At 38.6% G+C, this 23,229-nt stretch overlaps 1 protein-coding gene across 2 annotated transcripts in view; it reads right to left on the reverse strand.

Moving 5' to 3' along the window:
- Window positions 1–23,229, reverse strand: part of cfap46 (cilia and flagella associated protein 46) — an 88,440-nt gene that overhangs the window by 58,030 nt on the left and 7,181 nt on the right. Inside the window, exons 5-19 of one of the 2 annotated variants that reach the window (XM_079635778.1) lie at window positions 22,245–22,409; window positions 21,108–21,231; window positions 20,688–20,776; window positions 16,587–17,036; window positions 13,919–14,018; window positions 13,724–13,819; window positions 12,277–12,467; window positions 11,463–11,688; window positions 9,947–10,067; window positions 9,240–9,360; window positions 8,196–8,311; window positions 6,389–6,480; window positions 3,707–3,822; window positions 2,324–2,536; window positions 1,079–1,313 (exon numbers count right to left, since the gene is read on the reverse strand). In XM_079635778.1, the coding sequence (XP_079491904.1) occupies window positions 1,079–1,313; window positions 2,324–2,536; window positions 3,707–3,822; window positions 6,389–6,480; window positions 8,196–8,311; window positions 9,240–9,360; window positions 9,947–10,067; window positions 11,463–11,688; window positions 12,277–12,467; window positions 13,724–13,819; window positions 13,919–14,018; window positions 16,587–17,036; window positions 20,688–20,776; window positions 21,108–21,231; window positions 22,245–22,409 (2,455 nt within the window). Of the gene's footprint in view, window positions 1–1,078; window positions 1,314–2,323; window positions 2,537–3,706; window positions 3,823–6,388; window positions 6,481–8,195; window positions 8,312–9,239; window positions 9,361–9,946; window positions 10,068–11,462; window positions 11,689–12,276; window positions 12,468–13,723; window positions 13,820–13,918; window positions 14,019–16,586; window positions 17,037–20,687; window positions 20,777–21,107; window positions 21,232–22,244; window positions 22,410–23,229 lie in introns of those variants that run through there. The other variant, XM_079635779.1, reaches the window with a different exon arrangement.

Here is a 23,229-nt window from a genome sequence, read left to right on the forward strand (position 1 = left end):
GTAGCGCTTTTTGAGCTTAAAAGCTTCTGTTCTTTATATTTTTTGTTTACACATATTCTTAAAATGTTTTCAACTAAAAGAAAATCTTAAGATATATAGTGAGCTTGTTGTGTATATTGCCTAATGTAAGCTTGTTCAGAAATTGTGACAAGAACGTAAAAAAATACTTATTTCTCGTTAAACGACATTTAAATAAATGAATATTCGATTATTATGAACCCGAATATTCGAATGCAATATATTGTTTTAAATGCCCATCCCTTAGCCTAGACGTCTGAGCTGTGTGTGGACGCTATTAGACGTCTTTTAAACGCAAAACTGCTTGCTGGGAACTTCACAAACTTTCTGCTCTTGCACTTCCTCACACTTAAGTTAGCTCGAGCCGGCATGCTGCCCGACGCGTGTTTGAAATAGATAAAAACACGAGCGAGATTAGCTTCTCATGTCAAGTGTGAAAAGAGCCGTGTTAGGAAAAGTAGTTAGTGAATAATTTGCCTATATTAAAAAAGCTTTCATGTGGAATTACGGCTGATACGTGCAGAGAAAGGCCTGTAGATCTGCACCAAACACAGCAAAGGGACATTTAATTAGAGTGAGCGTAAAGAAGAGAAGCAGCAGAACGTGTATTTACTGGCTGATCACACCGCAAATCTATTTCTGAAGGAGTTTTATGGGCCTCTTTTCATTAAAAGTGCTCACTTGGATCAGGAAAATACTCTCATGCTTCTCATATATATCAAGATTTATATATTTGAATTGCTTATAAAATTTCCACTCATTTGGATTACACAGTTAGTCAGTCATAAGAAATGAAAGCTAGTTTTAACTCTAATTTAATTCACAATGGGTGCAGAGAGTCTAATTATGGTCTGAGATTACCCACAATGCTTTGCACAGGGGCATGTTATATGTTATAAAGTCAGAATTGCATGATATAATCATTCACAATGTGTGCTTAGCTTGTTTTAAATTCAGGGCCTGCCTTCAGAGGGTCTACTCATGGTCTGAGATTACCCACAATGCTTTGCACAGGGGCCGTTTCCAGTGTGTTTTTGTGTTCATTAGAGCAGTCGCTCACCTCCAGAGCTTTCTTCACGTCCTGCATGGCGGCAGCGTCCAGCGCAGGGCCGTGGGTCGGGCCGGATTTCTCCACGCTCTTTCCTCGCACTTTCTTGGTCTTTTCGGCTGTGGGCTGAACGTCTGCCTTCTCTGTGTCCTGCGGGTCCGGATCGGCACGTACAGGCGTCACACACCACGGCTCGATGAGTCCCTGAGCCACAGCGGCACAGAGCATGACCACCAGAACCACCTCTCTGAAATGAAGCACAGACAAATAAATACATAAAATTATCTAATAAAATAATATAATTACATGTATATGTATATATATTGCTTCGTATAAGTGAATACACCCATGCTAAACTTGACTTAAAAGAGGAATAAAAAAATCATCTTTTGAAAACTCCAACCTTTAAGGACACCAGTTTTCTTTATGAATGAATAATGTACCGTAAATAAATAAATGTTCTTCCTTAAAATACAGGGTGCATAAGTCAGGAAAATGTAAATGTTTGTTAACATATTACTGTTATGTTAAATTCCCATAGAGGCGGCAGATTTTTAAAGGCCAGTTATTTCATGGATCCAGGATACTATGATCCTGATAAAAGTTCCCTTGGCCTCTGGGATTAAAATTGTAATAATTAATTACTAAAATAAAACCTTATATATAAAAAAACCATATAATTACAGAATAATAAAAAATAATATAAAAATAATGATGTTATTATAGAATAATTAAAATAATAAAATTAAATAATACATAAAAGTTTATAAAAATAATATAGAAAAAATTATATAAATAATATACAAATAATTATATAATAATTAAATAAAATGATTCAATAAAATAATATAAAAATAAGGATGTAATTGTATAATAATTAAATTAATTTATAAAATAACGATAAAATTATAAAATAATAAAATAAAATGATTAAAAATATTATAGAACAAATAAAATAAAATACAATAAAAGCACACCTCTCTTTAACGAGACACATGATTGAGTACTAGTGAGGACTGATGCAACAAACACAACTAATAAAGTTATACAATAATATATCAAATAATTATATAATTGTATAAAAAAATTATAAAATAAAAAAGTAAAATAAAATAAAACCCTTTTCTCAACAATCATTCATGTCTGGAGCTCAAACACACACACTGAACTTTAATACATGTTTAATACATACACTAGTGCTAGAGAGGATTGACCAATCAAACATCAGTGATAAAGTAACTCACGCCCATATCTTACCCAGCATGCCCTGTCTGTCTGAGCAGTTGTATGAGACGGCTGAACGTGGGCAGGAGAAGCCGATGCCCCCTGGTGGCCAGAAGCCAGATGTTGTAGTTCCACAGATACACAGCTGCATTAGCCACCAGCCACGCCTCGCTAAGCTCCGCCCCCAGCTCCGCCCCTCGCAGGAAGTGACCCGTGGCATATGCAGATAAACCCTTGATCCAATCACTGAGGAAAGACACAAAAGTCAACGACAACCAATCGATTACAACAGCTATGTTTATAATTAATGTCATTACTCGTATACTAATATTAATATATTGCACTTTTGTTCTGAAATAATTAATTTATATTGATTTACATTATACTACCTACAACTTCATAGTTTATATCAAATTTTAGTTTCATTTAAAAAAATAAAAGTTTCATTTATATAATTTGTTTAGGTCAGTAAACAATGTGAACATTAAAGCTGCTTCCTCTATTATTACCATTAACAATTTCATTATAATTAGTATTATTTAACTTATAACAATAGCTGTATTTTTTATTTTTGTGTGTACATATATATCGTCTTTTTGTATAATATGTTTAATTGTATTTTACAGAGTTGTTTACAAGTTCTAGTTCTAGTTGTTGTTGTAATTGTACTTCTCATCTGATGGAAAATAGCCTTCGGGATAATTTGGGTACATTTACATTCATGAATGTTAATTAATGAATTAATTTATTAAATACATTTGATTTATTTCAATTTTTTTTACAATTTGAAAATTTTAAATTTTCCCTTTTCTAAAAAAAAATATATATATAGGCCACAGTTGCAAAAAGTAAACTGATGCTAAGCAATATTTAACCATTTACTGTAACTATTCTGAATTATCTCACTATTTAATTATACAATATTACTAATATAACATACTGATGAGACTTTAGATTGAGACTTGACTTGTGTTCTGCACTTTTATGATGCCTTTCTCTCATCACAATGATCATATGGCAATTTACACACACCATAAAATGTATTTAAATTCTACGTGCCGCTTCTGGCTCGCTGCTAACTGAGCTACACAATAAAGCTGAATCTAGTGTCATGATGGCTGAATATGTGAATATGTGATCAGCCGGTCTGTTGGCGAAGAACAGCTTTGTTTATCTGTGCTTCACACGCCTCTCAAGCTCATAGTTTCATGCTGTTTATAATCTCGGAAAGTCATTTAATGCATGCTGGGATGTGGCATAGAGCGTCTCTCTGTGATTATCTTGTCTGTTCAGGTCCACAGAGCGCAATATAACACGCTTAACATCCAATCAGCTTCTGAGACGAGAGTCTGTCACACAGAGACACGCATGTAAACGAGTCAGGGTTATTAATATTCATAAGGGTGTTTTGCTCACCTGTACAGGGTCCAGTGGGCGTCGTCCTCCTCGGGTGGGCGTGTCCTTCTTTCATCAGGTGTCACAGCAGAGCCGTTTAGCTCCACCCCCTCAGAGCGCAGTTTTAGGATGGTTACCTAGACAACACAAAGCTGTGATTTATGGGATGCCAATTTTAATGAGAACTTGAACTAAATCACTATAGCTAAGCCTTTATAAATATTTCTGTTGTATTCAATTAACCCTATAAATCATATTTGATACGCATATTTCTAAGGCCTCTAAAAATAAAAAAATAAATGCTGAAAAATATAATTCTGTCTCTGATTGATAGTTTGGACTGTTTTATAAATTTGATATTGTTAGTAATATTTTAGCTGGACTAATGCAGGTTTACTTCATTATCCAGACATCTTTTATCTTTTACTATAAAAATCATAAGCATCAAATATGATCATCAGGCCTTTGAGGAAGCTTTATTTGTTCATCTGTCAATCATAATTGTATTGCATTGCATTATATGTTTTAATACTACAGATCATAAAAGGATTTAAATATCATATTATTGGCAGATATCAATATTTATATGCATTTTATGCAAGTATCTGCTATCCTTTAATACAAATCTCATTGGTTTACATTACAAGCATCAGAATTTCATCATATTTTTGCTCAGTTTGACTAAAACTGAGCCGTTTTTCCTCCATATTCTCACTATATCATGAGCCATAAAAGCCTGATGTATCAAATATGATACAAAATGCACAACTTTTTAGATTAAAATAAAAAGTATTTTGTCAATAAAAAGTTCCATTTATTTTTTGGGATAGTTTTTTATCCCAAAGATTTTTCCGAGTATTATTTCATAGGCTTTCACAGGGTTTAATAATCATTGCATAACATGTTGTGCAGCAGAGACTCTCATGGTCTGTAATTCCTCTCCAGTGGGGGCTGATGGGATTGAACGGTTCACACAGGACGACTGAGGATCAAAGCCTCGCGTGTCCATGAGGATCTCACATCCCTTCACTTCCCCGGATGGAAACGCTCATCAAATTAAAAGGACGCCTTTTGAAAAATCAACCCCTTCAAAAACAGAGGAAACATGTTCGCCGAGAACAAAGTGATGTGCTTTTCAAAGAGACGCCGCTCTGCTTTTGTCAAGGTCATCGCTTCTCGAACTCACTGTGCCAAAATCTCAAAGCAAAGCGTCTCTGAAGACATAATTACCCAGATCATCCTGGAGGTCTAATGGAGTCGTTAAAAAACCGGCACATGATTGAGTGAAACAATATTTCAGCCAAAATTAGAATTACATCATTTACTGACTTACAAACCCATATGCTGTGGAACGAGGAGAATTTATTCATTTTCATCTCGTTTTCATACCACATTTACACAAATGCCATTTACAAATTCTTCTTTTGTGTTCCACATAAGAAAGTGAGTCAAATGTGACCCTGGACCACAAAACCAGTCACATGGGTACATTTTTTTTTAATTGAGATGTATACATCATCTGAAAGCTGAATTAATAATCTCTCCATTGATGTGTGGTTTGTTAGGATAGGACAATATTTGGTCGAGACACAACTATTGTAAATCTGGAATCTGAGGAGCAAAAAAATCTAAACATTGAGAAAATCTCCTTTAAAGTTGTGCATTTATGTTCACGATTGTGCTGCATTCACTCACAGAAATACATGTTTTATATATTTACGGTAGGATATTTACTAAATATCTTCATGGAACATGATCTTAATATCCTCATGATTTTTGTCATAAAAGAAAGAAAACATAATTTTGACCCATACAATGTATAGTTGCTATTGCCACAGATATACCCGTGCGGCTCCAGACTGGGTTTGTGATCCACATTTGGTCTGATACGAGGGAATGAGGGAGAATAAATGATTAAAACACAGCTTAGATTCAGTGTTTTTGTGCTTCTCTAACGTCCCTTCATTACATTAATGTTCCTACAACAACTGCAGGTGCTCAGAAACACTGAGGATCTATTTCAACTGTTTAGTTCCTGCCTATAGAGGCTGTCTAAGACACTTTAGGAGAAAACTTTGCTTTTTCATGCACTGGGCAATGTGATTTTGTCTATTTTGCTTTCATAATTTGTCTACTTTCAGACTAGTGGTCCAAAAATATACATTTGAAGTCCCCCTGTGGTGAGAATCCAGCTTTTAATGTTGCTTATGTGTCTATGTGGTGTTATTAATCTGCTTTAACACACACCATGTGTAAGTTCATAAGTGGACAGCATTGCTGAGTATTTTCTGCTTAAAACTGCAGTGAACCAAAGACAGTCTCACAAACACGCTTTGAAATCGCTGGCGTTTCTGACGTCACACACTACCTTGTATCCAATCAGATCAACATGTGATCGTCCACCAGTGGATCTCTGAGTGAGTGAGTGAGTGGAGGCGGGGCTCATTTGCATATTCATAGAACCACGCATACTAAATTAGGCAAGGGTGTCGAGTTACATTCAAGCTATTTTAAGGCATGAAGACAAGGAAAAAACATTTAAATGTTATTAAGAAATAAAATTATTGACTACAGGAGGACTTTAAGTGTTCATTTTATTGCATTTTATCTCATTTAAATCTCAATCCATCCCAAAAATTCAAGATATTGGGGCAAAAATTTCTGTTTTTGTTACCCATAAAGCCATAGCAGAACGAGTATTACCTCAGCGTTGATGAAGTGGACCTCAGCTAACAGACGCAGAAGCGGATCAGTCCGGTTCCTCCGCTCGGGACTCGCTCTGTTCTTCAGTTTACCTGCAAACACACGTGAGGGATCCATCACCAGATTCAGAACACACCTGGACATGTGGACACAAGCCTTTTGTCTCATAAACAGGCTAAATTAGTAATATTATTCCCCATATTCTTTATCAACGGTACACAAAAACACGTATAAACTGAATTATAGTCACGCCAGATTGTGATCAATACCAGTTTGATGATTTCATGATTCCTTCATTGAAACATCCAGATCTTCTGGTGATTACAGTACATGTCTTGTCTCATAATTACCGTCATTCATTTCTGAATTCCACTTAAGTAATTTGTGTGAATAAATAACTGTTTATCTTTCTATTCATCAGAATCATGAAGGCCTGAGGATGTGATTAACTAATCGGTCACTTCAGAAGACTCGTGAAACATTAATGATAGTCGACAGACGGGTCGAGTCAGTCCGAGTCCTTCACTGTTCAGTTCTGGGCATTTTTAAGACTTAAGCTTGAAATTAAATCTTTAAAGAAAGTCAATAACACCAGCAAACATAAGTGAGCATAAAGTAAAAACATAAAACACTTGATATCTAGGAGAAAATGTAGACAATCAGAGTATAAACGAGTTTGCACCAAAAATAATCGCTTTCAATAAATAATTGCATATTCCAAATATTGTTTAAAGGTGAATTGTGTGTCATTTCTAAGATCCTAATATCATCAAACAGAATTGCACACGTAATGACCGTGTCAAACTCATGCGAGCTCGAGACAGTCTTCAGGGAAATCCAACTGTCCCATAAGAGTCTGAACATTAAGTTATTGTAATATCACACACATCTCTTGTAAACAGGGTTCCCACACCTCGGTTAACTTCAAATTCAAGGACCTTTCAAGGATATTCCAGGTCCAAAACCCTCATATTCAAGGATCTTAATGTGGGGACACGTTTTAAGTGAGAGCAAGGTTACATTGTGTTACGTTGTAAGTTACATTGTTGAGGGCCGTTCACACCAAGGACGATAATGGTAAAGATAACGATAACGATAAAGATATGTGTCCACACCAACGACCGATAACGGTCTTTTTATTCTAAGCACGCGATGTCATCTGCCATTTTAAATGCGCGAGACCTTTAAATTAGAATGGATTCTGATTGGCTGTCAGTGTTTTATCGTTGGACAGCTGGAAAAAAATCGTTCTGAAAGTGATCCCAACGATATCGTTCCTCATATCTTTATCGTTATAGTTGTGGTGTGAACTCTGTTATTCTTTAATATGGAGAACGATTTTTAGAATTATATCTTTTTCGTTATCTTTATAGTTATCGTCCTTGGTGTGAACGGGCCTTTACAGTTTTGCGCGCGTGAACGTCATGGCAACGTGCAACACAAAGCTCCTCACGCAGGACACACTAAACGTAACACGTAAATGCGCGTAACTAACGATAATCAAGCAAGCTAGTGAGCACAGGCCACCAAGTGTTGGCGGAATAACACATTAGCGGACCGGTGGGAATAATATGGAATTTTTTACAGAAAACTTCTTGCACAAAATAAACTCAAGCACTTTCAAGGACGTGTATCTGTGTGTGTTTATTTTCCAAAACTTTCCAGGGCCTTGAAATGTTGTTGTTTTTCTTCAGATTGACAAACTTTGAAGGATTTCAAGGACCCGTGGGAACCCTGTAGAAACACGAGCTGTGTCCTCCACATACAGCAGCTCCACATCATTCCAGTAATCCCAGCTCTCACTTACTGGTGTTTTCCCAGCGCCCGTCATCATACAGCAGACAGAAGCGACAGGCCGCTCGACACACATCAAACACCTCCTGCTTTCGGGCCATCTTGGCCAGAGACGCCCACAGTCTCACCCTGAGGAACAAACACACACCACAGGAACAACATGAGACCGACTCGCTCGCGTCTGAGCTTCAGTCACGAGTTCCTGCTTTGGCTCTGCTGGTTTTATTCGCATGTTCCCTCGTTGCAGAAGAAACAGAAGAGTAAAGTTTATTTCCAGTGTAATGATGGATTCTGGGGTGAATGCAGGGATTCAGAGCCAGATTTATTTTAATGAACACATGCAATGGCTTTTGGGAGTGAGATGTGCTTCAGATTTTTGTTGAGAAACCGTGCATTGATCATTTTGACGGAAGTGAATCAATCAAAACTAACTTTAGCTGGAAAATAACATTATTCAAGAACCGCTATAAAGCCAAAACAATCTGTTACCTTAAATTATACGTTTATCTCTGTAAAGCAGCTTTGAAACAATCTACATTGTTAAAAGCGCTGTATAAATGAAAATGAATTGACTTGACCATTCAAAAGTTTGGAGAAAAAAATAACATTTATATTTTTATTGTGAAAGGATGCATTAATATTAACATTTATAATGTTACAAAATATTATGTTTCAAATAAATGCTGTTCTTTTCATCAAAGAATCCTGAAAAAAGTGTATCACAGTGTCCACAAAAATATGAACTGTTTTCAACACTGATAATAATAATCATAAATGTTTCTTGAGCAGCAAATCATCATATTATACTGATTTCTGAAGGATCATGTGACACTGAAGAAATAACAAATAAATGCAGCAATTACTCCAAACTTTTGACAGCCAGTGTAAATAACTATTCCAACATTTTAATGTCATGAAAACACACACACACACACACACACACACACACACACACACACACACACACACACACACACACACACACACACACACACACACACACACACACACACACACACACACACACACACACACACACACACACACACACACACACCTCTCTTTATCATCTGAGCTCTTGTCAAGTCCAGCCAAATGACCTTCGACCTCCTGCACACAGGTCATGTGATGTTGGGCTTTAGCGGCGAGATGTGTCACATGATCTTGGTCTCCGTCACCTAGAGAAACAGAACCACAAAACACAATAAACCCAGCTCAGTACGCCTCGAGTACAGTTGGAAATGACTCATGCAAACACAAAGTGTAATAACAGTAAAGTCATCATGAGCTTCTGGATTACAACAACAACACACACACACACACACACACGTCTTCAAATTTTATGAGAATGGCTTCCTCTCTATCCGAGTTCAAATCTTGTCTTATAACTCATCTTTTCTTTTTGGCTTTTAAATTTTTTTATTTTTTTTGCTCTTAACTGTTTTTTTCTTCTTAATTTCTGTGTATTTTTAGTACTATTGTTGTACAGCACTTTGGTCGGCCTGTGGCCATTTTTAAATGTGCTTCAGAAATAAACCAACTTCAACTTGTAAGTATCGGTGATACATAAAATAAAGCATCTTGTAACAGTTTTCAGAAAGGCATGGCTAACGCACAGACTTATGGGACTAACGGAGGGCTGGATTGATATTCCACATGTAGATCTGACATGGGAATCTGTCAAACGGCACTTCTACGCTACTATCAGCATAACGTCTCAAAGCCAGGCCTGTGATTAACAGCATTAACAACACAAACTGGAACCTTTGATTTTGCGGTCAGCATCGAGAACGGTTCGGAAAGCATCCGGTGCCAGAGCGATTCCAGCACTGACCAGCAGGGGGCGTCGCTTTCTCACAACCTCACGCCCTCTTCCCTCTGCAGCCTGTCAGAATAATATTACATAATCAATACAGTTCCTCCAGCACAGCTCTGATGCTACACCTGTGAGCGGCCGTCTGACCAGCAGTGCCGAGGGTTCACACGCACGGCAAATACTGGGATTCATGCTTTTAAAAGAAGTCTCTCTTCTTCTGCTTGATCTATTTGATCAAAAATACAGTAAAAACTGTAAAAATTGCTAAATATTATTAGAATATAAATAGCCATTTTCTATGTGAATATACAGTAAAGTGTAATTTATTCCTGTGATCAAAAGCTGAATTTATCATCATTACTCCAGTCTTCAGCGTCACATGATCCTCCAGAAATCAGTGTAATATGATGATCTGATGCTCAAGACACAGTTATGATTTTTATCAGATGCATATTATTTGTCAGGATTATTATGAATGAATAGAAAGTTCAAAAGAACAGCATTTATTTCAAACAGAATCTTTTGTAACAATGAGGCTTAATTTCATAACATTAGTTAACTGCATTAGTTATGAACTAAGAATGAACAATACTTCTAGTGATTAATCTTAGTTAATGTTAATTTCATAATTTACTAATGATTTTTTAAATAAATCAAAAGTTGTATTTGTTAATGTCAGTCAAAGAACGGTGAACTAATTTTTTTTAAGTAACATTAACAAAGATTAATAAATGTTTAAAATATATATATACAGTATATATATTGCTCATAGTTAATCTAATACATTAACTAATGTTAATTAACTAACATTAATCTGTTATTTTTTATTTTTAGTCTACAGTATGTACATCACTGCAAAAAATGCTTTTCTTACGTAGTATTTTTGTCCAGTCCAAATATTAAAAAATTCTTAAATCAAGAAGCAAACTAGAAGTAAGTAAAATTACTTAATTTAGATTATTATTATTATTTTTCAGAAAACAAGATATAATTTAAGTCTTAAAAAACAAGCTAAATAATCTGCCAACGTGAAATATAAATATCTTAATTCAAATGGGAAACAAAAATAAATCTTAATTTACCTTAAACTCACTTAATTACTTTTTCGTTCTTTTTTTCAGAAAACGAGATATAATTTCTTATGTCAATTCACTCATCTAGTAAAAGCTTCTTGATTTAAGAATTTTTAGACATTTGGACTGGAAACAAGACAAAAATACTAAGTAAGAAAAGCATGTTTTGCATTGATCAGGCGATTTGTTCCATCTCTGTAATTTAGTATTTTTGGTGTATGTCCATCACACAGGCGATGTGGCCAGTGTGTCGCATCTGGCTGTTTTTCTACATCTCATGCTGCATTTTTAATACGCGGTTGTCAAGCTAAAAATAGTTCTATTGAAAAACACATCACAACACGATGTTTTGTCACTCATATGAGTGTAATCTTCCTCCACACGGGCGCACCTGTTGCATGAGTCTGGCGGCCTGGTCCTCGGGGCGAGTGTGTGTGTGTGCGCTGTGGACGGAGGAGCGCAGGTGGAGGAGGTGTAGAGAGGAGGACAGATGCTCGGAGGAAACATCCAGATCAACGGCTTTCTGGAGGTGTTTCACGGCAGATTCCAGCTTCTCATCCTCCTCGTCTACAGCGGCCAGCTCAGCGTGAACCTGACCCGACACTTCCAGCAGCATGCTGTGGACACACACACACACACACACACACACACACACACACACACACACACACACACACACACACACACACACACACACACACACACACACACACACACACACACACACACACACACACGGAGACACACACACAGATGTTTTATATTCTGCTAAACATCTCTTTCTATGTTCCACAGAGGAGAGGAATGCATACAATGAAGTAAATGATGACAGAAGTTTCTTATACGGGAGAATTATTCCTATAATGGCTCCAAAAGAAGAGCTGAACAACCCCTTTAGATTCCTCATGTTCTTCTCGAAACATTCTTAAATCAAGACACATTTACTGGAGAAGCAAAAGGACAGAAGATAACAAGTGTTGTTTACTGAAAATAAAAAGTGACGTTATGCTTAAAACTAGAACAAATATTTGCCAGTGGGGTCAAAAAAATGAACTTGTTTTGAATTTAAATTAAGTAGATTTTTCGGATCCCTTTTTCAGATTTTGATACACTTCTCGTTAACCGAGACTCTCCAGTAAATGCATCTTGATTTAAGAACAGGACAGACACACTGAGGACGATGTGTTCTCGCAGCACACACAGACCTGTCAGTGGCGTCCAGCGCTCGAGCGAGTGTGAGTAGAGGCTTCTGGACTCTCTTCCGGAGGTTGTGTTGGAGGAGCGGCAGACACGCGTTCCACAGACACACACACACCGCCTGACACACACCGGCGTCTCCTGCCTTCAGCGCCGTCTGCAGCAACGCATCCAACCGCACGGTCACACTCAGCTGCAGCTGCAAGAGCCGAGACACACAGAAACACACTCATTAAAGAAGTGTAGGATTAAAAATTAATTTTCATTAGAAATGCATGTGAAACGTCATCTTTATCTGAAACTCTTGTGGCCTTTTTGTAGTGGAGAAAGTCATTGTTATTGTATGGTCGTTTATATACTGTACTTATAATTCCCAGCTATAAAGTTTTATTTTGGCAATTTAACATAAAAGTGAAAGAGAATTGTTTTTAGTAATTGAAACAAAGCTGAAATAAAAAAATATGAAATATTAGATTATTAAAATTAAACTTAAAAAAATATATAAATGTTGCCTTGGGAACTAACCGAAATTGATGTTTAAGTTGAAGTACTAAAATTACTCAAATGAAAACAAAAAGGCTATATATTAATGTAAAAAAATGTATAATACAAATAACAAAAGCACATGACAACATGAAAACTGATCATATTTGTATATAATGCAATTCAATCAAAATATTAATAAATACAATAACTGTGTATAAAGAATACTGAAATAACAAATAACTGTTTTGTCACTGCAAAAAAAAAAGTACAAAAATCTTAAAACTTAAAACACAATTGTGTAAAATATTGTTTTCAGGGAATATATATTGGACTGTTTTTTGTTGTTGTTGATTTTTAGCTAAATAATTTTGAATAATTTTTAAATGAAATATATACATATCTAAATTAAACCAATGTTGTATTACCGGTACATGTGTTTCGATATTTGTATTTAAAAACGAATGCATTAACTATGAGCATATTTGTTACAGTATTGATTAATCTCTGTTAATGTTAGTTAGTTTGTTGATGTCATCTGAGGTCCATTAAATAATACTAACTTTTTATTTTAATAATGTATTAATAAATGTTTCAAAAACATTAATTAAGATGCTTTAGAAGTATGTGTCCATAGTTCATAATAACTAATGTAAACAGATGAAACCTTATTGTAAAGTGTCACTGTTTATTTGTCCGATTTACAAATGCTGTTGATATTTTTTACTACCGTATATAAATTATTTTGGCAAGCATGAGTAGTTTTAAATGTGCTATAGAAATAAATAAATGCATGAATATATGAACAGCTCTGGAGAAGGGAAAAACTGCCAAAGTTGCTTATATGGTTTGCGAATAAATATTAATATCTTTTTCAAACCAAAAAAAACTTTCCGAATGCCTCAAACATAAACAACAGTCCACAGTAATAAAACATTGATGCCTTCTGGGTCTGAAAAAAGCAAGCAGCACCTCCACGCCGGATCTGGAGTAGTTCTCAATCCCGTCTCTGTTCTTGTTAAGGTCGAGCTCACACTGCACACACTCCATCATTATGCGCTGACCGACCTTCAGGAACACAACACAAGACCTTTGTGTTTACAAAAACAACAGGGAGCAAGGGTGAGCGAGGAAAGCAGCGCTGTGTGAGGAAGCATGAGTGTTTACGGTGGCATTTGAGGCGCTGAGCTCCTTCAGGCAGTCGGACGCCATGTGATGTTGCTGGAACTGCAGAGAGAGGAACGCCAGCTCTAACAGGAACACAACCCTGAAATCAAGAGGAATAACCGTGATGAGACACACTCAAAGCAGAGCCTGCTCGCTGCCTTCATTGCTACAAAAGGCCCTTAGTGTGTCAGGCGCTTTCATACTAGAGAAACTGACAGAACAAATAGGAATAATGAAAGGAATAATGAAAGATGCATTTTGAGGGAGTGGGAAATAATGCAGGAGAGTGAATCAGAAGCACAACTTTTCTCATTGCTCATCAGAGTGTGATGCAGCAAAAGTTTTCTTCACATGATGGAGCATCACTTTCTAATAACTTTGCAGTGCAACATCCACATTGAAATCAATGGACTCGCAGATTCTAGTGTTAAGGCGCTCACAGAGAAACCCACGACATCAGCATTGTTGCTCTAAATATTCAGGCTTTGGAAGTGGACTAAATAAACTTTTAGCAAATATATATTACCGTTTAAAAGTTTGGGCTCAGTCAGAAAAAAAAAAATGAAATTAATACTTTTATTACGCATTAAATTGAAAAATATAGACATTTATAATGTTACAAAAGATTCTATTTAAAATAAATGTTGTTCTTTTTAACTTTTTATTCATCAAAGAATCCTGAAAAATAAAGTGTATCACAGTTTCCACAAAAAACTGTTTTCAACATTGATAATAATCATAAATGTTTATTTCGACGCTGCGTCGAAACGCTGTGGGAACGCCTCTACGTGATTGCGTCGTGAAGCACGTATGGAGTTAGTCCAATGGCGTGAAGGAACGACATAGGCGGGTGACGTCATCGACTAGGAAACTATAAAGCACACCTGAACCAAATAATGTCAGCTTCGGATAGACTGAAGCAAGTCGATCACGGGCATGCCGGGAGCATGCCAGGGTGACGCAGCGTCTGTTCAGGGAACTAATTTTACAAACGTAACCGAGATGTTCCCTTTCAGGGCAACTCGCACTGCGTCGAAACGCTGTGGAAACGCTATACCCACAATGCCATAGGAGCAAGTGTCAGTCTGTGTGAAGTCAGTGCACACATTCAGATGAAAGCTCCCTGGAGTGGAGCCGAGGTCAAGGTTGTAGAACCTCAAGAATGTGAGGGGTGAGGACCAGCCTGCCGCATCACAAACATCTTGGAGGGAATTTAGTATTCAGATTTAGTATCTCTTGGTCTGACGTCCGGAAAGGAGGAGGACCGAAAGCCTGCAGTACTATAGGTCTTACAATATTAGTAACCTTATGAACATAACTCGGTCTAGGTTGAAGAAAAGCCTTTACAATAGCGGGCGCAAATTCCAGGCATGAGGGAGATATCGAGAGAGCTTGTGTAATAGCGAGGAGAAAGACAGTCTTTACACTAAGAAACTTCTCAGAAACGTCCTCAATAGGTTCAAAGGGAGCCACAGAAAGGCCTTCTAAAACAATGGCCAAATCCCAGGCAAGCCTCCTTGTGCGGAATGTCTTTTAGTGTGGACGTGTGGAGGAGGATAACCCTGTGGAGAAACGTTCCTGCAGGAACTCCAGCACTGCACCCAATGGCCAGTTAATTGGGTCCAGCTGGTGCTCTCCACACCAGAAAGTGATAAATCTCCACTTCAGTTCCACTTCATAGGCGTAGAGTTTATTCGTGGAGGGAGCTCTGGAGTGGAGGATGGTCTCAACAACCTCGGTTGAGAAACCTGAACTCATGAGCTGGGCCCCCTCAGAGGCCAAACCCACAGTTTCCACAATTCTGGGCGGGGATAAAGGATCAACACGCTCCCCTGAGAGAGAAGGCCCCCCCTAAGCGGAATCTCAAGAGGAGAGCTGTCAAGGAGAGACATCAGGTCCAAGAACCATACTCGGGTCGGCCTGCACAGGGCTACTAACAGCAGACGGGCCCCGTGCCAGCGAACTCTCTGCAGAACTCCTGGGAAGAAAGCAACCAGGGGAAAGGCGTACAGACGTAGCCTCGGCCACTTCTGTACCATAGTGAGGGAGAACAAAAGTGGACAGTGTATCATCTCTTGAGATGCGAACAGATCTATCTATCACCTCGGGGTGGAGTCTCCATACCCCGGGCCTCGGCCCCTGCCTCGTCAGGATGTCTGCTCCCTGATTTAAATACCCCAGAATATATGCTGCCCTCAGAGAGAGCAGTTTCCATTGAGCCCAAAGGAGGATCTGGGGAGCCAGTTTGAATAAGGGGCGCGACCGCAGACCCCACTGATGGTTTATGTAATTTTTTTGGTTCAGGTATGCTTTATAGTTTTCTGGTCAATGGCGTCAACCACATATGACGCTCCGTCATGCCATTGGACTGATTCCATACGTGCTTCACGATGCAATCACGCAGGGGCGTTCCCACAGGGTTTCCACAGCGTTTCGACGCAACACGAGTTCCCTTGAAAGTGAATAATCTTTTTTCCCTTTTGAGTTAATCTTACTTTTCTGAATCCATTGGCAGATATTTGTTCTTGTTTTAAGTATAAAGTCTCTTAACTTTGATACATTTGATACAGTCATTTTGTTTCTAAATGTATCTTGCTTTACGGAAATAGAAAACATCTGTCATTTAACATCACAATGCTGCTCTGACAATGCTGAATGTTAGACGCACCTGTCAGTCAGTGGGATGGACGAGTCGGGATCCAGACAAACACTGGAGCTGCAGGAGCTGGACGGAAGACTTGATTCAGGGATGCTGGGTGGAGCACTAGAGCGGTGTGTGATCGGTGAAGGACTGGATTCAGGGATGTTGGGTGGAGCACTCGAGCTGTGTGTGATGGGCGGAGGACTGGATTCAGGGATGTTGGGTGGAGCACTCGAGCTGTGTGTGATGGGCGGTAGACTGGATTCAGGGATGTTAGGTGGAGCACTAGAGCTGTGTGTGATGGGCGGAGGACTGGATTCAGGGATGTTGGGTGGAGCACTAGAGCTGTGCATGTGCGCTGGAGGACCGGAGCCCCGGATGTCAGACGCTTTGGGTTCTGATGACTGCATCAGCAGCAGGAAAACCTCCTTCAGTGCCTTCACCTCATCTCTCCTCAGTTCATTGGCATCAACCATACTGTGAAGAACATGGAAACAGTGTTTCTCTAGATCAAACAGAAGAACATGGCAACAACAAAATCATGGGTTCAACTCCTAGGAAAAAGATGTGTACTGTATTTTCCAGAATAAAAGGTCGCTCAGTCTTGGAACCAACAACTTCCAATTGAAGGGGTTCCTTTGAGGGAATATGGCCAGAGGGTCCGATAGGAGCCCAATCCAGTCACTTTCTAAAGGGGACATAAAGTCAACCCCAAATGCCTGGTCTACTTTACTGACCTAGTTTTGCCAGCAACCTATCTATTTCCGAAACAGAGTCTCTACCATTATTTGCTTCAACTTATAGAGGCATCCGATGGGGAGGACTGCAGATAGTGGCAGTAAACCAGCTCACACCGGATCATAGAGACGGGTATCCTGATAGCAGAACTGAGCGCTTTCTAACTCTTGCAAACGAAGGGTGTTACTTCATCCTTGATCTACAGAGTGCTTGTTTTTCAAAGCCCGTTGGAGGCTGGGCACACTAAAGGGAGCCTAGTGAGGGGAGTAGCTCCAGCTCTGGGGGCTGATCTAACAAGGAGGCCTCGCAAGAGTCCTTCAACCTTCTGGTCAGACTTAGGGAACTAAGTACTCAACAGAATGAACCTCTAGATGAGGTTTGGAGTACTAGGCTCAACCTTGTAAGTATTTACCAGGCTCTGGACTAGAATCAGGGAGGCTCCATGGGAGCTTGCAACGTGATACTCAATGTTTTTGTAATGCTCAGCACCCAACTCGTTGGGGAGCCGCCTTCAAGGAGGCCTGTTAAGGCCTCACTATTTGATAGCGAGACTACTAGCAATGCTAGCATCAGAAGCAAGATGCTCTCACAGAATCTGTGGGCCTGGGTATATTTATTTCACATTACCGATGGGCAGTATACTCAGCATAATTGCTTATCGACCCTTGAAGCAAGGGGAGTACAAGCCTTATGCTACCGGACTATTGAGGAGGCCCACAGTAAGGCCTACCACTCCGAATGTCATGGGCGTCAGCTCTAAGGGAGTGTAGCAAGGTTGAGCCTGGTCCTGGGAAAAACCAGGTTGCTGCTGGAAGAGGTGTTAGTGAGGCCAGTAGGGGGTGCTCACCATGTGGTCTGTGTGGGTCCTAATGCCCCAGTAAAGTGATGGGGACACTATACTGTCTAAGAGCACCGTCCTTCGGATGAGACGTTAAACCGAGGTCCTGACTCTCTGTGGTCATTAAAAATCCCAGGATGTCCTTCGGAAAAAGAGTAGGAGTTTAACCCTGGCATTCTGGCCACATTTGCCCATTGACCTCTGTCCATCATGGCCTCCTATTCATACCTATATATACTAATTGGCTTCATCACTGTCTCCTCTCCACCAATAAGCTGGTGTGTGGTGGGCGTTCTGGTGCAATATGGCTGTCGTCGCTTCATCCAGGTGGATGTTGCACATTGGTGGTGGTTGAGGAGATTCCCCCTTCCATATGTAAAGTGCTTTGAGTACCTAGAAAAGCGCTATATAAATGTAACAAATGATTACTCAAAACTGACCCAAATGGGAGGGAGTGCTTGATCTGCCTCTACCTGAGCATCAGTGGTGCTGGGCGATATACAAGAGCTATGAGTAACAAAGCACTCTAATAATGACCCTAACAAGGGGAGTGTTGTCTCAGCATGACCCTGAGAAATGCTCCAGGGTCAAGGCCTTTTATCTTGTATTACAAGACCGGTTTTCTTGTCTCTGCTATAGTCTCATTTCAAACGACTCTCTAAAATGGGAGGAGACCTGCTATTCTAATACAAGCTGGCTATCAAGGTGGCCCGACAACGCTTGGTGTAGAAAGTCTTATTGGATAGTGGGTTGTTGTGCTTTCCAATCCAGTGATTGTAGAGTTACAGTATGCATCAATACTGTATTGACAATGTACATTAATAATACTAATTTATGCATTTACTAGCTGCTCCATGAGGATAAAATCAGCTGTGGAAACCTGAAAACTTGTTTTGTAGAGAATCTATTTCCAGTCCCAGAAATAAGATTCTCCGACATGGATCAGAGCGGGCTTTTTTGAGATTTATTGTCAGAACCGTAGTTTGACCAACACGTCTGTCTGAGACGTCGCCTGATCCCTGCTGTTTGCGGCTAAAAACAGATCACCAGAACCAGAAATTCACATGCAATGCCCTTGAAGGCAAACCTCAGGTCTGTGCCTCAGTCGAACTTCTGTATGGAAGAAACACATCGATTCTGATGACGGAAGCAAGCAGGTGCCGGTGCTTAAAGATCTGTAAGCATCCTGGATTTGTAACCCTGAAGATGCTGTGAATAGATGATGGGGCAAATTCCTCCATCCTTCTTTAAAACAAGGAACTGCACTGACTATAAACACTCTTGTTTTGTTGATTCATAGCTGGCGAGATTTACTGTTACTACCTCAGAAGACACAGAAGCCCTTGGTGGACATAATTGAGTTACCATATATTGTGTATTTTATGCCACTCTTAACTCTCTTGACTATATTAAATGTGAAAGGTGGGCAGAGGCTGCAACCATACGCAGATCAAGACTTTCGACACGTCTTATTAGATTATATGTGTTGACTCGTATACACTTGATGCATCTGTAATTTGTTTCTGAGGAATACAAGCTGTAGTATTTCTCTGAGTTCACATCCAATGCTTTCAATTAAATGATCTGATGACAGACTGAGAGACCCACCACACCTAAACCACAGTGGCTCAACATCAATAGCTATGTTTCCATCCACCATTTCCATTTTTAATTTGGTTTAATTCCCTCCAGAAGCGTCTCACACGATTGCGTTCCCAAACACCAGCATTCGAACGCAAGAGAACATGACAGCGTTTATTGTGTTTTGTCTGACGCTCTGAGGCAAACTCATTAATGACGGAGGGGAAAAGAGACAGATTGCAGCAACTTACATTTTTATTATTACAATTTCCCAGGAAGTGTTAATATTGTTCTCTTGAACACATGGGATAGAAATTTGCAAATGATTTATGCGAAATTCTAGTTTTGCACACAACTTAAATTCATAACTTTGGATGGAAACATAGCTAATGCAGTTTGCCTTTTGAATATAAAAATTAAATAAAAACATTAAGAATTAACCAAATTTAAAATAAACAAAGTAATTTTCTGCAAAAAAAGCTGTATGACCTTTTTGGATGTTAAAATATTTTCTTGTATTTTATCTATTTTAATATTCAGAGTCACTATACGATAGTTATTCATAGATTCAGAAGAGTGAAGCAGAGACTCCAGGCTGCTGTCATACATTAAACATGGTGAATTACTGTAAAATTGCTGAAATAGGTGACAAATGCACCATATTTATGTTTTACACAAGCTGTATATGAAAGCAACTTCTGTAACCCTTTCAAACCATTGATGTGTTTGTTTAGGCTGCTCAACATGTAAACTGGTTTGTCCAACCAGTGGCAGACAGGCCAAGTTTTTAGGATAACAATCATTATTTTTATAACAATCAAATATTTTAACATATGTGTTGTTTTCATTGGAGAAGTTAAGATGTGCAAAGAGTAGCAATTCAGGTAAAGTTACAACAATGAAATGCGGCTGTTCACGTATTCGAACACAATTGACCTAATCACTGTTGACGTGAGAAAGATCCTCCTTACTGTTTAAGCTTTTGGATCTTGTAGATCACAAGCAATTTAGGGTTTTCATCATTCAACTTTTCAGAGACATCCATGAGGTTGTGTCGAACCTGCGGAAGAAAGCGCAATGAGGCAGTGACTACATTTACATTAATTTACACAATTGCATTCATTCAATTAGCAGATCAACTTACAAATGAGGAAATTAGCAATATTAGCAGTACTGCAAGACCAAAACATATTGAGTAAATAAGAAGTGCCTTTATTTATGGTGGTGTATTAATTAAGAACAACTAAATAAGATAAATAAAACATGGTGGTTCTGTGGAGAATAAAGAAAACACACAAGATGAAAAAGAGCCTGAGCTAATAGAGAAGGTTGCAGCAGCTTGAGCACCATAAATAAACGGAAGTGACATAAGAGAATCCCTAAAGATTTACCTGTATGGAGAAAAGCCTGGGATAAAGCTCAGGTTTATGTGATTCTATAAAATCAGAGGTGACCTTGGCCATGGCGACTGCTTCTTTCCTCTTCCCGGCATCAAGCAGACATTCAACAAGGTGTCTGAACACAAACACAACATGAAATACGAGCCTTCACTCCATTCACTCGGACACAAATCTCTCTGTGTTTTACAGCAGGCCTTTGCCTATTTGAATTTCCAATGCAATCTCTTTGACAAAAGACTTTAGAGTCAAGGCAAAGAGTCAGATTCAATTTAAGATCAATGGCAAAGATCGTATAACTTTTATTAGAGATGAGTTTTCATTGTGCTCCAGGATTACATGGCTACAACAATAAAACGGTCATAAAAGAGTTTGATCACATCATAAGGATTTATATGAGTCAAGTGGTGTAAAACACGCCAGAACCCCAACATATAAATGAAGGTGCATCACATCTATGAGATCTGAACCAAATCATCTTCAAAGGTCATGACGGCCTCAACAGAGCCAAACTCTTAAAAAAATTACATTAACTCTATTTGATTTCATATAATAAATCTACATATGAATCTAGATAAACTCAAATAGATACTCAAATAAACACTTAAACTTGAAAATCAAGTTTTTAATGTTGTTTATGTGTGTATGTGGTGTTATTAATCTGCTTTAACACACACCATGTGTAAGTTCATAAGTCGACAGCATTGCAGAGTATTTTCTGCTTAAAACTGCAGTGAACCAAAGACAGTCTCAAAAACACGCTTTGAAATCGCTGGTGTTTCTGACGTCACAAACTACCTTGTAACCAATCAGATCAACGTGTGATCGTCCACCAGTGGATCTCTGAGTGAGTGAGTGGAGGCGGGGCTCATTTGCATATTCATATAACCGTGCATACTAAATGAGGCAAGGGTGTCGAGTTGCATTCAAGATATTTTAAGGCACGAAGAATTTTCAAGGATATAACATATATGTTATAAACACAGATGCATGTATGCATAAGGCAATTTTCACACAAATAATTAAGAAACACATTGAATTAAATGTGAAATTTTGAAGTAGAAAGCCTGAAATATTATGTTCTTGTTCACGGCCTTCCTTGGGCGCATGAAACAATAATTGTACACCTACATCATTAGTTCAGCCCTCCATGCATGGTCAGGATCCTGAACCTCCTCCAGAGCCTGGACCACCTGTGTGAGAGAAGAAACCAGGATCTGACGCTTCCCGGGCCTCAGGAACAGCCTGACGGACTGCAGGAACAACAGCGAGGCGTTGAACACCAGGAAATGATATCTAATGAAGAAAGAATGAGGCGGGGGAGAAACAGAAAGAGATGGGAATTAAAAATAGCCCGATTAATTATTCAAGCTATCACTGTTAAGAAGATCAGAATCCGATTTTTCCGTACATCTCAATTTATACGGCACAATGGGCTCAGATCTGAAACCTAGTGAAAGTGTAATGAGCGGCCTTTCAAAGAGCCACGGGGGACCTCGATGTCCATGAGAAATAAAGTAATTATTGCAGGATGGAGAAACGCAAGAGTCTAATAAAGAGACGGTTGAAGACTATATTTCCGAGTCACTAATTTATCCACCAGAGAACGGCGTGTGAATTCAAAAAATCGTAAAATACAGCCAGAAAAAAATAAAAAATCACGCTTTTAGGAATAAAATGTTATAAGCATTAGTTCATGATATTATGAACAAGCTCCTCAGTAAAAAGCCTTCTGAATATAGATATGAATAAATCTGTAAAGTTTGGTGTATGTAAAGCTGCTTGAGATTTCTGATTTCTGCAGGAGAAGAAAACTGATATGTAATGTAATCGAAAGATGCAAATAAATAAACTGAAAAAACAAACACTTAAAGTCCCCCTTGTGAATATGAATATCAAACTTTTAATGTTGTTTATATGTGGTGTTTTTAAACAAACCATATACAAAATTCATAAGTCAACACCATTGCTGAGTATTTTCTCCTTAAGACTGCAATGAACCAAAGAGTCTCAAAAACACAGGAGAACTCAATGTCCATGAGAAATAAAGCAATTATTGCAGGATGGGTGAGGAACGCAGAGACGGTTGAAGACTATATTTCCGAGTCACTAATTG

This window comes from Phoxinus phoxinus (assembly GCF_949152265.1).
Source record: "Phoxinus phoxinus genome assembly, chromosome: 14".
In the NCBI taxonomy this organism is placed as follows: Eukaryota; Metazoa; Chordata; class Actinopteri; order Cypriniformes; family Leuciscidae; genus Phoxinus; species Phoxinus phoxinus.